The following is a 14,248-nucleotide window of genomic DNA, read 5'->3' as shown; positions in this document are numbered from 1 at the left end:
CTCTGTTTTAATTAAACAACAAAAGAACATGTTTATTCTTGTTTAAGTCATGTTTAAGTCATTACCCTAATGCGGTACGCGATGTGTCAGTCATGCATTGGAGGAGACATGATTGAACTAGCTATCGCAGGGGGCGTGACTAAGGGACTATCTGGGGATGTTATGGTTATCGCAAGAACCGAGAAAGGTAACTGACCATTACTATACATATCGCGAGCGTTAAGTGTTTTGTTTGTTTGTTGCTAACTGTCTGCGTTTGTTTACACAGCTAACACGAACCCGGGAGCTGTTGTAATGAGCCAGAACCAAACCCAGACTGCACTGCACCTGTACAATATACTTGCTGTCTCACACCACACCTGCACCAACAGCACTCACTATCAGGAGAAGTTTCTGTATCTGTGTTGTGTGTCTGTGTGTTACTATTATTTCGGGACTGAACCCTGTGGTTTATACGCTGACGATAAATCTCAAGAAGACCGAGACAAATAAAAGACTGTTTGAACTGTGAACTTTGTGTCTGTCATTGTTTGGAGCATGTGCATCACCCCGACACCTGCAAACTGCAAACCACTTTTTCACAGGGCCCTATTCACAAAACTTTATTTTTCAACAAAATATTGCTGACACTAGACAACCTTATAAAGCCAGACATCCCACTCCTAACCAAACAGGTGATTTAAAAAAAGTTTCACTACAAATGATGAAGAGCAGGTATCAGCACTTTAAGAATGCCTACACAAGCATTCTTAAAATGCTGATCAAACTTTTAAATTGCAGTTCAACCAAAAGTTATGTTTGAAATTTACCCAAGGCCAGACGGAAACAGTAAAAAATTCAATAAAAGGAAATGAAGTCATTCTAATAAATAAAAGTAATTCACTCCTGTTATTTCCCTTGAGTTAAAGCAAGTCAGTAACAGAGCAAGCAGCTGGTTGGTTTATGGCAGAGGTGGGGACAATTTCACTCTCCAGGTTAAATGACTCAGGAAGTGTAACAGTACATGCAAGCATAGCTTGCAAACTGGTATTCATAGCAATATTGGACTTTTTGTGTTTTTACATTTTGTTGAACTACCAAATGAGTAAACCAGTGGTCTAGGGGTGTCATGAGATGTTTGTGAAGGTTTACAAGAAAACTGTGACACTATCGGGAGAACACGCAACATGTTACAAAACATTAAGCATTGCAGAAGACCAAACTTGTGTTTTCCATTACACCATTAAAACCCCAAAGTCACATGAAGCTTGTGAAAATCTTAATTGTTCAAGTTGTTTGGTATAGTTGTTTACATGAAACTATAATCTGTGTCACAGGTACTACTACGAGTGGGAAACATCACTTCATAGGTATATTGCAGAGTGCTTTTTCTAAATAAATAAATAAATACAAATAAAAAACACAAGCACTTGTAATGCATACATTTTTAAAGACTTTTAAAGGGAAATAAAAGTGGACAAGGTTCCAGTTTTAGTTTCATTCACTCATATATTGTTGGCAGGAAACAAAATATATCCAGAACCAAAAAACTTTTTTTTTTTCATTAAAAATCAAAGCCGTTGTTTGATTGTTCATTAGGTTTCATTCGCTCTCTGTCACAGAACAGAAATAATTAATAAGCAGAGTGAGTGTTTTGTTTGTTTTTCTAACTGTCTGTTTGTCTTTGTAGATGGCTAAATATCTGGGAGCTGTCGATATTCAGCCAGCATCAAACCCGGACTACACTGCACTGTTACTCACTGTTCACTGTTCAGAAAACCATTTGCACCCAGAGCACTCACTGATGGACTGGTGATCGTGTAGGTGTGTTATTGTATTATTATTTCAGGATTGAACCCTGTGGTTTTGACTGGCTGTACACATTGTTGTGTATAGTCAGTCGTATTATTTAAAACTGATTAATAAAGCTTTGTTTTGACCATTGAACTGTTGTTGGACTGTTGTTTATAATCACTGCCTCATCTCTACACCTGTGCACAACCAACCACACGTTCACACTGATACAATACTAGTTCCCAGTGTCCTTCCCCTTCACAATGGTGGTTGCGCATTAATGTAAAAAATTGAGACTTCATTTCCCAGCATCCTTCTTTCATGGCTGTTCGGTTCACCTCGCTTGAATAATTATACATTGTTCTGTAATTGCAGATGTCCTGTTGAACACACAGAATAAAATATGGACAAACAGTGTAAGTACTTTCTAACAGAGAAAACTCTAAACAGAGTTTCTTGGTTTATTTGTTGTTGAAAGCTCATTAATTTTTCCAAGGTCACCAAATGATACATCAGCTGATCCTCTTTTTGCTGGTTTGGCCTGATGGAGGAAATATGAGAACAACATTAATCATATAATATAAATGCATGGTAGTGAAACACACATTCCATATTCTAATAAACAAAGTACAAAGACAAAAAGTGATTAGCAAGTGAAGAAACTTAGCACTTGCTTCAGACATAGTAACAATCCCAGTATTGTAGCTACAGCAGAGAGTCAATTATCCAAACTAACTGGGGCCGATACTAGTTTGCATAATCGATTTGTACAGATAATCGAACAGGTATTAATAACAATTACTGTACCTTTAATAATGTACAGAATAAAATTAACACACAAGTACTTAGTACACAAGTACCTAAATGATATATATGAGTAACCTAGTCTATCACATTAAGCATACAAAATTACAAAGCTTTACAAATCATTAAATTAATGCAATTCAGTAAAACTTTCTAACACCTACAGTTAAGGTAAAGAAATACTGTAATTAAATGTACCATATACCAAACTTCAAAAATCAAAGAATACTATTCAGTACAACTTTGACACATTACAGAACTTTAGGCATTGTTAAGCTTCGGAAATCCAGTTAAATGTTTCTATACTTTGATGCTTGCTGTTAAGGCATTATAATAATGTGCAATTGAAATAAATAAAAGTTCTTAGCTGCTCAATAACATAGACATGATCTCCAGCCTTTACTGACGAAACAGAAGAAAAATCAAGAACGAGGTGACTGTTTTCATTTGCTTAACTGCAACAATTTAAAGCCCCGCACACTAATACGTTTATGAAAAAATAAAATAAAGATGCGCTTGCGGACAAATTAGATTCTGGCAAGACTTTTGGCATTTACGAAAATAACGTTGTTTAAAACTATTCCCTTACCTTATTAACACCTGAATTATTATTAGTATTTTTTTTCTGTTAGTCACCATCACACAGAAAGAGGACTGTTAAATAGGATAAGTTATAACAAATAAACTTGAATACATATTTTTTAAATTACGTTTAATTAAGAAACCGCATTTGTTCAAATACAGGCAAATGATAAAAAAAATAAAAACGGAAAACGATGCTTCCTTCTATGCAGTTTACATAAAACAAATAACAAACACATTCCAGTCAATTGTAGAACTAATGGTATATACTGAATATCTCCTTTGTGTCTCCTTTGTCACAGTCAATAAAAGTAGTTGTTTTTTTTTTCATTTCTCTGCCATGTTGCGCCGAGTAGCTGCTGACAGTGGTTATCATTAAAGCCAATTTCTGGAAGTGGTTGGTTGCCTAGTTACTAAGTGCAGCAGAGGAGCACATATAAAAAAAAAAAAAAAAAAAACAAGGGACAGTCATGAGTAAAAACAGAATCAGTTTCCTTAATACAATCCCGAAATCGGGATTCGGGAGTTGCATAGGTGGCACGTATAAGAGGCTTGGGGAGGCTAAGCCTCCCCAAAATATATTGCCCAAACCTTCACAAGAAGGTGACAAACAAAAAATATTTGTTTTTTCCGACATGTGCAGAAAGCAGGTCTAACAAACATATTTCTCATTTTCTTACTGCGCAACCGCTAGACTGCTAGGGCAGCTGGGATATCAAAATCAACATGGTAGTCAGATACAGGATTTAGGTGCATTTCAATGTCACTAGAGGAGACAATGCTTTGCTGGTTTAATGTCAATTCTTCCCGCCAATCTGAGCCCCCCATACTGCTATAAGAGGTAGCCGACGAAAACTGACATTCCTCTCTCATTCCCTTCCCTGGAACATCCTCTTCACAATTTCTACATTTATTCGAATTGCTGTTATCTATACAAACAGATTGATCCAAATCTGATTTTACAGAACTTGTGGCAAAAATATTTTCATAACATATTTACTGTCTGCTTTAACGCACCGCCGTTTTGTAAGAATTTGATAATTGCATGTGACGCTACAGTCAGAATATTTCCTTCGACTGTTTGAACAAATGCCACCTTTCAGACCGCTGTTTGTGGTGCCAGATTATGAATGCTTCTGAAGTTTTTTCTTTAGATTTTTCCAATCATTCAATTATTTTTTCAGTGAAAGCGGGGTCTTTTTAACTTCTGAAAAAGTGTCTACAAGGAAAGCAGAAAACCGCATCTGCCTGCTTACTGGCTGACCTGATGGGGGTAATATACCTATATATATATATATATATATATATATCTATATTATATATATCTATCTATTATATATCTATATATATAATTATTCATAACGTATTCAAAAGTTTACAGTAAGAGCGCAGTTATGTTTTTTAGCAAATATACCTTATGAAATACATTGAATGTAATTTTGATTGATTACTAAAGTATGACACACAAATGTGTTTTACAGTAAAGTTTAGAAGCTTAATAGTCAGTGTTAATAATTGATTTAAATTGGTGTGAAGTGATGGAAAAATGTTTAGGTACTTAAAAAAAGTTAGTCTATTACGTAGTGTGACACAAAACATGGTTTTTTGTCATCAAAAACAACAGGAACGCCCTTGGTTTTCTAATTTGCTTAAATGGGTAGAACATGTTTTAAAGTACAAGCTAGTGCTATGTTAAACTTCTTTTATTTGGCAACCTTATGTTGGGGGAAAAAAAGTGAAATATATATGTAGCACCTGAGTGGTTTTGAGGTCTGTTTTGTGCTATAAATTATACAAGTTCTCAAAAAGACGCAGGGGAATGAATCCGGTTTACATGCTTTTATTTGGGTCCGTCAGTCAGACTATTTTTCAAACTCAACATAATGAATGAAACTTAGTGTTCAGATTCGCCTGTAACAGAATAATAAAAAAATTAATAAATCCATGTCTTAAATATATATATATGTGTGTCTTACTGTACATCGTTGGGTTCAATAAATGCAGGGGAAAAAGAGTAGAATACTAGCCTCCCCAAACGAAAGACTCACACGCCGCCTATGAGCAGCTGCATTTACCACACGGGATTCCCGGGATTGCAATCACTAAATACACCACATTTAATTCATCATGTCACTACAGGTGCGTTTGGTTGATTAGGCAGTAGGGTTGATCAAAGATCAGATAATTGACTCTCTACTGTATTCAAATAAATTACAACTTTTGCAAGACCTTTGTAGTCCAGCAGGTTCGATTAAAAAGTCATCTGATAGCTACATTTAACCATTTTGAAGGAATAATTAAAGAAATCTAATGAAAATGGTAAATTGTCACCAACTTGCTTGCCCTAAATTAATAGTGTTTAAACATTAACCCAAAGCAGTGGCTGGGAAGAACTTTGCATTTTGTATATGTGACAGAATGAGATGAATTCGATTTGAATGTAGTTCAGATTACCTGTGAGTTGTCAGGTTTCCATCCAATCATATACAGAATCTGAAATGTAGCTGGTACTGAACCATCTTCACTGCCATACATTTCTAGAAAAGTGGAATGTTATAATAAAATAATACTAACATATTTTTTTGCCTTAAAACATATTATTTAAACTTATTTTCTTTACCATTTTAACTACATTTGTTGTGCAACATTTGTATACTGAAAAATATAAAGTTATTTATATTATATATATATATATATATATATATATATATATATATATATATAGTTAGATCCTCTTTAAAAAAAAAAAAATTGCCTTATAGCCTGGAATTAAAATGCATTACAATAGATATATATTTTTTTTTTCATTTATCTACACATTCTACCCCACAACTTCCAAGTATAAAAAATATTCTAGAAATTTGTAGAAAATTAATTACAAATAAAAACTGAAATAGCTTGGTTGGATAAGTGTCCACCCACCCTTGTAATAGAGTGGGAGGAGCCTGAACGTCCTACGCCTGAGTGGAAGGAGCCTGAACGTCCTAAGCCCAAGAGGGGGAAGTCGGTGTGTCCACAGCCCATGAGGGAGGAGTCGGAGTTTCCACAGCCCTAGAGGGAGGAGCTGGTGCGTCCACAGCCTGAGAAGGGGAAAATTGCGGCCATAGGACCCAAGTCACCAACAGAGGAAGAATGCCTGCTGTCCCCATCTCCACCAGCAGAGGAAGAATGCCTCCCCATCTCCACCAGCAGAGGAAGAATGCCTGCTGGTTTCTTCCCCTGCAAGTGAGGGAAAGCTGCACCTCCCGCCTCCACCGCTTCCACCACCAGGAGGAGAGCAGCAGGAGCTGCCTCTGCCTCTACCCCCTTCACCGGCAGGAGCAGAGCAGCAGGAGCTGCCTCTGCCTCTAGCCCCTTCACCGGCAGGAGCAGAGCAGCAGGAGCTGCTTCTGTCTGCGCCCCCCTCCACCGCCAGGAGCAGAGCAGCAAGAGCTGACTCTGCCTCCACCACCTTCATCGCCAGGAGCAGAGCAGCAGGAGCTACCTCTGCCTCCGCCACCTCCACCAGCAGAGGGTGAGACAAAAATAACCTTTCATTTCGTTCTCTGATAATTTGTAAATGCTCAAATCACGAAATGGTTATTTTTGTCGGTCACTGACTGGATCCTGACTATGAGTGTAACATATATAATGTATATAACTTGCACAAACTGCGTTATTTATTTATATAAAATAAGGTTAAGAAAATAGTGTACTTAAATTAATATGTCAGTATACAAATGTTGCACAACAAATGTAGTTTTAGAAACAATTTAACAAGTATACTTTGGAGGCCTAGATATTACCATTTTAATATTGTCTGATTTAACCAGGAGAAAGAGTTTAGATGACCAAGTCACATTTTCAGTTTCCCTAGTAAAACAAAGTTACAGAGCAGTTCTCACCTCTGTATATTGCTGCAGCAGCCAGCATTGTATCCCTGTGCAGTATGGACTTCCTGTTCCACGCGCAGTTGCTTTCACCCATTCCTAAATCGAAATGTGTCAAACAGTTAAGAAACTGCTATAACATTTAAGATTTAAAAAAAAATGAAAACACTAATGAAACTGGTTTACCTTGCAAATCTTGCATTACTTCAAACATTCCTGGATAATGAACTTGGATTTCATCTATATCCTAAGAGAAAATACACAATTATACCACATACATTCTATATACATAGACACACACAGGAGTACATTACCCTCAACAAGGAAAACACCAATAATAACATTTTCCTACTTTTTACCGTCCATTTTGTTTCAATAACTAACACATATCAAGATAGTTTTTGACAAATGATTGATCAGCTCTAGATCAAACTGAACTAACTCAACTGGAATTATTATGCAACACCTTAGATTTCTACATTTTGGTCCTTGTGCGTCAAATATCAATGATTTGTTGTTTATCTGTTGCCTAACACCTTTGCTAAGAAGCTCTGGAAAATCACATTTTTACTGTTCAAGCTTTTTCAAGTTATTTTTTATGTAACAGTAAACTGATAAAATTGGGCAGGTGTTTCAGCATATAATGTAGAATATTTACTAACTGAACATTTATGTGAGTACAAACACAAGGAGCACCAAATGGCAGAGCCAGTTCCAGTGGCATATCTGCATAATGTTGTACAGTACCTATAATCCCAACATGCAGCTTATTAAAGGGACTTGCTAAACAAAGACAAACAATAATAAATTGACATATGTTAACAGTTAAAATATTCATTCATTGGCTTTAAAATGTAGTGCTGGATGCTACTGTAAATGTTTTTCATGTTTTGTCATCAGACATTGATGAGCTCATTTATCACAGCGAAACCAACTGTTACAAGACTTTCGGAAAATAAATGCTGTCTATCGCAAGGCAACCCTTGGTGCTGATAGGTTGAAACAAAAAGGTATAATAATAATAATTATATAATAATGATAATGAAACAGTTGATTCATGACATTATCACAGGCAGTGCAGATCAACCATGCTCATACTTTTTAAAAAAAAAATTATTTAGTCGTCGTCAATTACTATTATTTTTATTATTTTCTTCCCAATTCACCGCTACCACCCCTGCGCTGACTTGCAAGGGGTGAAGACGTTGTCCTCCAACGCGTGTGCCGTCAACCGCCCGCATCTTTACGCACTGCAGACTCACCGAGCAGCCACTTAAAGGTATAGCATCGGTGGACAACGCAGTTCTGGGTAGCTTACAGGCAAGCCCGCAGGCGGCCGGCCTGACCACTTGGGTCTCTGGCGTGCGGTGAGCCATGGACACCCTGGCCGACTTAAACAAACTGGACTGTCAACAAAGTCTCACAGCTACAACACAGATCTTGCTACGCAATTAAGGAACGTCATAGACATTCACCTAGGCATTATATTTCAGAGTGAAAACAAAAAACCATGAAACACAAAATTCTCAAAGCTTTTTACTCCAAATTGTCATTAACACACTTTTTTCAGCACAGAATAAAAACACCCAATAAAGTTTCCAACTATTTCATTTTGCGGTTTAGGGTGTGTCATTATACTTATTTTGTTGTTTCTTTTTTGTTTTACAATTGCATTTGTAATGACGATTTGGAGTAAAATAGCTGTAAGAATCCTGCCCATAATATTAAGAGCTTGGTCTGGGTAATGGGGATTCATAACGGGACACAAACTGTCACAAAGACGTCTGTTCTAAAGTACTTGAATGCCCAGTCAGTCTAACCCACAGCACAAAGGCAGTTGATGATAAAAATAAACGTGTCTCTTATTTGTCAGTTCTTGAGTTTTACTATTAAAAGCAACACAGGCATCACTGAGGCAGAGCCAATAGTTGCTCTTTATGATCGCTGGTATGTCTTACAGGATTATACGTGGTTAGTCGTAATGGTATGTTAGTTACAAGTTTTTAATGAAAAAATAATTGTAGTTCACAAAAAAAAAATCAGGCTTAAGTGATTTTAAATGCAACTATTTTATATATTTACTGCTGGTCAATCTAATTAAAACAAAAACAAAAAAAACTTTGGTGAGACTTGAACTTGAAATTGTTCATGGCCCCGTGGCAAGATTAACCTGCTAACTTCTTATTTAATTCTTAACAGAAGTCTGATACTCTCTTTCTTAAGATATTTTTGGGAGTAATACAAAATGTAAAATATATACCTACAGTATGTCTAAGTATTAATATTTAGTTGTCGGCTATCCTGACCGCCTGCTGATTCACATTCACTTAACAACGGTTATTTGCTAGCTAACGTTAGTCAAGTTGCAGACTTTGGGTCAAACCACTATGTTCGTGTAGGGAGAATTTATTGTGATTGTTTATAAATGTGGCCCATCCTCTGAGTACTTTTCTGTTTATATTTTATTTAAAAACTTTTAAAGACAAACCCAGGCACATCCCCTTCTGCCCCATGGGTTAGGCGCCTATACCGCAAGTAAATATACTGTACCTCAGTGATCTCCATGTGCTTCAATTGACTCATCTTTGTCAAAATTTTGAAAGCAAGCTCACATTTCAGGCACACTGTGACCAGTACTCAGTAACATTTTCTAAGAATCATGTTCATAAATATTTAACATCTGATAAAAAAAGGAATATTAATTTACCTTTGAGTTAAAGATTTAGCATGCAACAAAAAGTTCATATGAATTAGGGCTGGAATAAGGCTGTTCATACGTGTGTGGAATATATCACAAAATAATAATTCATTTACTGGAATTCAACTAGAAAAATACATCTAAACTTGTCAGCTCCTGCATGGGTGACCTACAAGGAAAACAGGTACTGCAGGAAATGCTGTCAGTAGACACCCTTCACTTGTACCAGCTTTCACTAGTTTAGACAACTTTTCCACAAACTGTTATTAAAATTTGTATTTATTTTTTAAACAGCACTGCAGCAATGGCTGGAGTTTTGTGTGGTACAACTTCCATTTGCTTGTTGTGTTTCTGATTCCGCGCTCTTGACAAAAGATGAGGTTTGTGTTTTTGAATACCACTGCTGCGCATTAAAAGACAGCCAACCAACTACAACAGTAAAGTTTTGCTTTCCCATAATTAAGGCACAGAAGTCATTGTCACCAACATTAACCAAGGATTCTGGGAAACATTTGACCTCCAGGTCAAGGTCATTGAAAACTAGAACAAACCTCTGTCTTTAACTTTCTCACAGGAGGAGTAAAACTAATGATCCAATGTGCATTCACTTTTGTAAAGTCACAGCTGGGTACAATCTTGGTACCTAAAATTAGGCACTCCTTTGTTTTCACCTATCCTAAAAACATTGCTTTTAATAGCGCCTAATGAGTTACAGAACATGCAACACAATGTGTATTCTAACCTTTCAGTGTAATAGAACTTACCACAGTCAGCATGTTAAACTGAGCTCGGCCCAGCAGATTTCCGAGGTCTGTGACAGCAGTGAAGGGAGACACGTGTGGTGCAAAACCGCCCTCCCTCTCCAGTTCTGCAAGCTGCAGTGAACAACGCAGCTCATACAGCGTCTCTCCTCCTACCATGGCACCAATAAATACTCCATCTGGCTTCAGAACACGATGTATCTGTGTGACAGGAACATATTAACAAATCTCTTTATCAATATCCAATTACGTTACTAAATGTTTTTTGTTTGTTTTACATTTTGTCATTTTTAATGTAAAATGTTTTTTGTATTGATTTTATTTTTTTTATATAGTTCTTAACACTAAATACCTCTCCTGTATATGCCAAACAGTACATTATGTAATGGCGTTAAAGCATTCTTCAAAGCCAACAGGCTCTGTTTGAAACACTGTGAAGTATGCTGGAGAAAGAATCTGCAAACAAAGTAACTCCTACATTCCTGCAGTTGTCTTGCTTTTTCATTGACAGCAGTTACAGTATCTATTATCAAACAGACAGGCATGTAGCACAACACTGTTCTATTTATGACAGAAATAATCGAATGTATGTGTGGTTTTTTTGAGTAAATACAGCCCAGGTTGACATCATTGGATTTAAATATATTCTTACCTGCCTTAATGCCCCTGGGAGATCGTTTATCCAATGCAAGCTGAATGAGAAAAAAAGATAGAATACTGAAGTACTACATTTATAATTACAGTATATTTCACATTCAAAACTGTATTCCAGATATCTGATTAGCAAGCGAGCTATATATAAAAACAATGCATGGGTTGCTTATGGTCAGTGAGTAAAAAAGAGGCGATTGGCACGACAATACCCATTGATCTTTAAGGCAACATTCAAACTGAGCATTGCAAACTGGGCAGGAAAAAAATGTACAAATCAGTAAAACATATTTTAAATAAATAAATAACCAAACTAAAAATATCCTAACTTAATTTTGTACGACAGTGGCCGGTTTTAGAACTTTTTGCAGCATAAATAAATGTAAAAAATAAAAAATAACCTCAAGCTGCTGACAACCAGATCAAACAAGTTTTCTTTGAAAGGGAGGAATTCTTCATCTGCTAGGACTCTGTGGATGGGAATTTCAGTCTCCGGTGTTTGTTTCTGTAACAGTAACATCAGGCGATTAACATAACTGAGCACACTACGGTGTGGATATACACATCACCCTGACTTCTGTCAATTATAAAAATGTCTACTTTTCATACAAATATTATTTTGAGCATAACCCTAAACTACATCATTAAGGAGTTTAATGTTAATGAACACATTCTATATTTATTGATACTTACACCAAGCCCCTTTGTTTTATTAAACATATACACCAATTAACTTAACTTAAGCTTGCAAACAACTTTACAATATTTGGTAGCAAAAACCTATTAGTTGAATTATTTGCTGCTTGAAAGCTTTTCTTATGTTGGTCAATTTAAATAAATAAGCTATTAAGAAAAAGGGTTACCCACCAAAGCTTTTTCAGTGTCATCTATCAAAAATAGTTTTTCAACTGTTTCCTAAAAAAGGAAAATTATTGTTAAGAATGTGTCACAGTATTATATAAGAAACAGTATTTGTCTCATGTAACCAACATCAATGTATTATGTTGGTCAACTGTACTTATCTATGAGTAGACAACTGTATGGAATAACCCATTGTCTATCCAGAGCTATAGGTCCTATGGAATGCAGTCTGTATTGTACAGTATACTTTACAGGGGAGTTTAAAGCAGTTTAAATTTGGGTTCCATTATACACTGACTGGCCACAACATTAGAGAATGAAAATGTGTGTGGCAGCATGATGTGTGATCCACTAGAGTGGACTAAGCTCTTGGAGAGTTGTGTGAAATTATTTAGGCACATGTTAATTGGGTACATGTGCAACCTGCTCATCTCTCACAGTAGTTCACTGATCAACATACCCATCCAGACATGTCATCACAGCCTCAGACATGTTGAGCATTGAGACAACACATGTACTACCAGAGTCATTGGTCTTGTCTCCTTCAAAACTGGACAGGATAAATCTGTTTCCACCTAAACAAATTGCTTGGAGACATGCATTATGAGTTTTGGTAGCAGATCCCTCTAAAAACACACAAAACCCATTACAAAATATTGTTGTGTTTAAAAAAATAAATACCTTGTTCAAATGATGTGCTATGTGGCTTCTTCCACAGCCAACATCCAAAGCAAGAGGGAAGGTCCTGAAAAGCCAAACTGATTTTGAATGACACAGAACAGTTCCAACCTGGCATCCCATCCAAACTTCCAAGAAAATACTCATTGGACATTTCATTAAAACCACATGTTCATATTGAAGTTATTTTTACGTCTAAACAACTTCAGCAATTTGCTGTGCTCGCTTACCTAGCAACATCAAAGACGCGGTCTGCAATTCTGCTGCCGACCTAGAAAATAAAAAAAATAATCTATGAAAGACTTGGCCGAGCATTTGTATCCCGGACTACATCTTGTAAATTAAAGGTGTAAATGGTCTGAACTAAGCACTCATGCCGGAATGGCAAATGTCCTAGAAGATAACTGGTGATCATGCCACACAATCAAAATCCACTGGTGACTCTCAGAAGATTGTGGTATCTGGGTCATTCAAGCTCAGGTGGCCAAAATTCTGGCGGTCATGTGGTGGCTCTGTTACCAAAGAAGTCAGAAACTTTTAAACCTTAAATTTCAGGTCTGCAGGGAAGTCTTGAGGCACTGTAAGGCAATGTGGGGAAGTTCATACTATCATTGTATGTAGTGTCCCTTGGTGTTGCCAATACAACAAGCATTTACATAATATTTTTAAGGGAAAAAAAAAAAAAAAAAAAAAAAAACACCAAACCATTTCATGCGAGCTTATTTGCAGTTATAAAGCTTATTGTCTTTGAGTATGACCAAGTGAAAGCGTCAGTTCTGAAGCTGCTCGTGAGATGATAGTTACATACTGTATGTAGTACACGTAAATGCAAATGATACAAAGATGATGCGGTACATTTTTCATATTTACATTACCTCTCTTCTTAGGTAATCGTATTGCTCTGCGTCCTCCAATGCCGCTGCCCAATTCTTCTGTTTTCTTTTCATGTTCCTGTCAAACACGTTCATTGCATTTTCAGTCCTGGTCGACACAGTTCTCACAAAGCTTGTTCTATGCCAGAATACAACCGGCGATATCACAGAGCACTTATCTCTCTGGTAGAGACATGACCAGTTAAATGTACCTTTGCTTCTCTGGAGCTCGGTTACTCTGGTTTTGAATAAAAAACGAGAGGAACAGAGCACTCTCGTACTTGTAAATGTTTTCCAACCGACACAAGGTGAAATGTTTATTCCAGAAAGGGCACGGGGCACAGATAAGACTTTATCCATATCGTTAAGAGTAAAATTTTACTGCACTGTGCATTGCAGAAGCAGGCGGCAGTCACTGTCTGATTGCCTTTGACCTCTTCTCTTCTCTGACAGTGTCAAAATTATAGGTGAAGCAAAAATCTGGAACTGGATCAGACTGTGACTGGAGAGGGAAGTAGAGCTATTTGAAAGTGTATTTGTTCAAGCAAACACATACTTTGTCTTGAAAACAAGTTTCTAATTTAAGGATTTCTTGCAATTACTTTGTTATACTGCAAGTCCCATGTGTAAAAAATAAATAAATCATGATCTATATTTGTCAGATATTTTTTTAAATGACTTCAATACAACCTTTCACAT

General features: G+C 36.5%; 1 protein-coding gene across 3 annotated transcripts; it reads right to left on the bottom strand.

Annotated features, from left to right (window-relative positions):
- Positions 1 to 1,897: 1,897 nt before the first annotated feature.
- On the bottom strand, positions 1,898 to 13,977 carry ndufaf5 (NADH:ubiquinone oxidoreductase complex assembly factor 5). 3 transcript variants are annotated; one of them, XM_041250874.1, is made up of 11 exons: positions 13,553 to 13,977; positions 12,908 to 12,948; positions 12,681 to 12,744; positions 12,006 to 12,053; positions 11,540 to 11,643; positions 11,140 to 11,179; positions 10,491 to 10,688; positions 7,215 to 7,275; positions 7,044 to 7,127; positions 5,614 to 5,696; positions 1,898 to 2,314 (listed from the first exon to the last, which is right to left on the bottom strand). In XM_041250874.1, the coding sequence occupies exons 1-11, from the start codon at positions 13,907 to 13,909 to the stop codon at positions 2,216 to 2,218; spliced, it is 1,179 nt and encodes a 392-aa protein (XP_041106808.1). In that variant the 5' UTR covers positions 13,910 to 13,977; the 3' UTR covers positions 1,898 to 2,215. The 3 variants fall into 3 exon arrangements, with proteins under 3 accessions (XP_041106808.1, XP_041106809.1, XP_041106810.1); XM_041250875.1 differs by lacking the exon at positions 1,898 to 2,314 and adding an exon at positions 4,799 to 5,070; XM_041250876.1 differs by lacking the exons at positions 1,898 to 2,314; positions 5,614 to 5,696 and adding an exon at positions 6,109 to 6,239.
- Between the last annotated feature and the right edge of the window lie 271 nt (positions 13,978 to 14,248).

Source organism: Polyodon spathula, chromosome 5 (assembly GCF_017654505.1).
Source record: "Polyodon spathula isolate WHYD16114869_AA chromosome 5, ASM1765450v1, whole genome shotgun sequence".
Taxonomy (NCBI): domain Eukaryota; kingdom Metazoa; phylum Chordata; class Actinopteri; order Acipenseriformes; family Polyodontidae; genus Polyodon; species Polyodon spathula.
The sequence above is the reverse complement of the archived record's forward strand: the minus strand, read 5'-3'. Positions and strand labels throughout refer to the sequence as shown.

What these genes read in the sequence shown, in the direction of transcription:
- ndufaf5 (XM_041250874.1), bottom strand. Translation starts at nt 13,909, where the DNA reads ATGGATAAAGTCTTATCTGTGCCCCGTGCCCTTTCTGGAATAAACATT. An exon ending in CGCGTCTTTGATGTTGCTAG is followed by an intron (nt 12,745 to 12,907) that starts GTAAGCGAGCAC and finishes TTGGCTTTTCAG; the next exon opens with GACCTTCCCTCTTGCTTTGG. An exon ending in CTGGTTGTCAGCAGCTTGAG is followed by an intron (nt 11,180 to 11,539) that starts GTTATTTTTTAT and finishes TTTCTCATTCAG; the next exon opens with CTTGCATTGGATAAACGATC.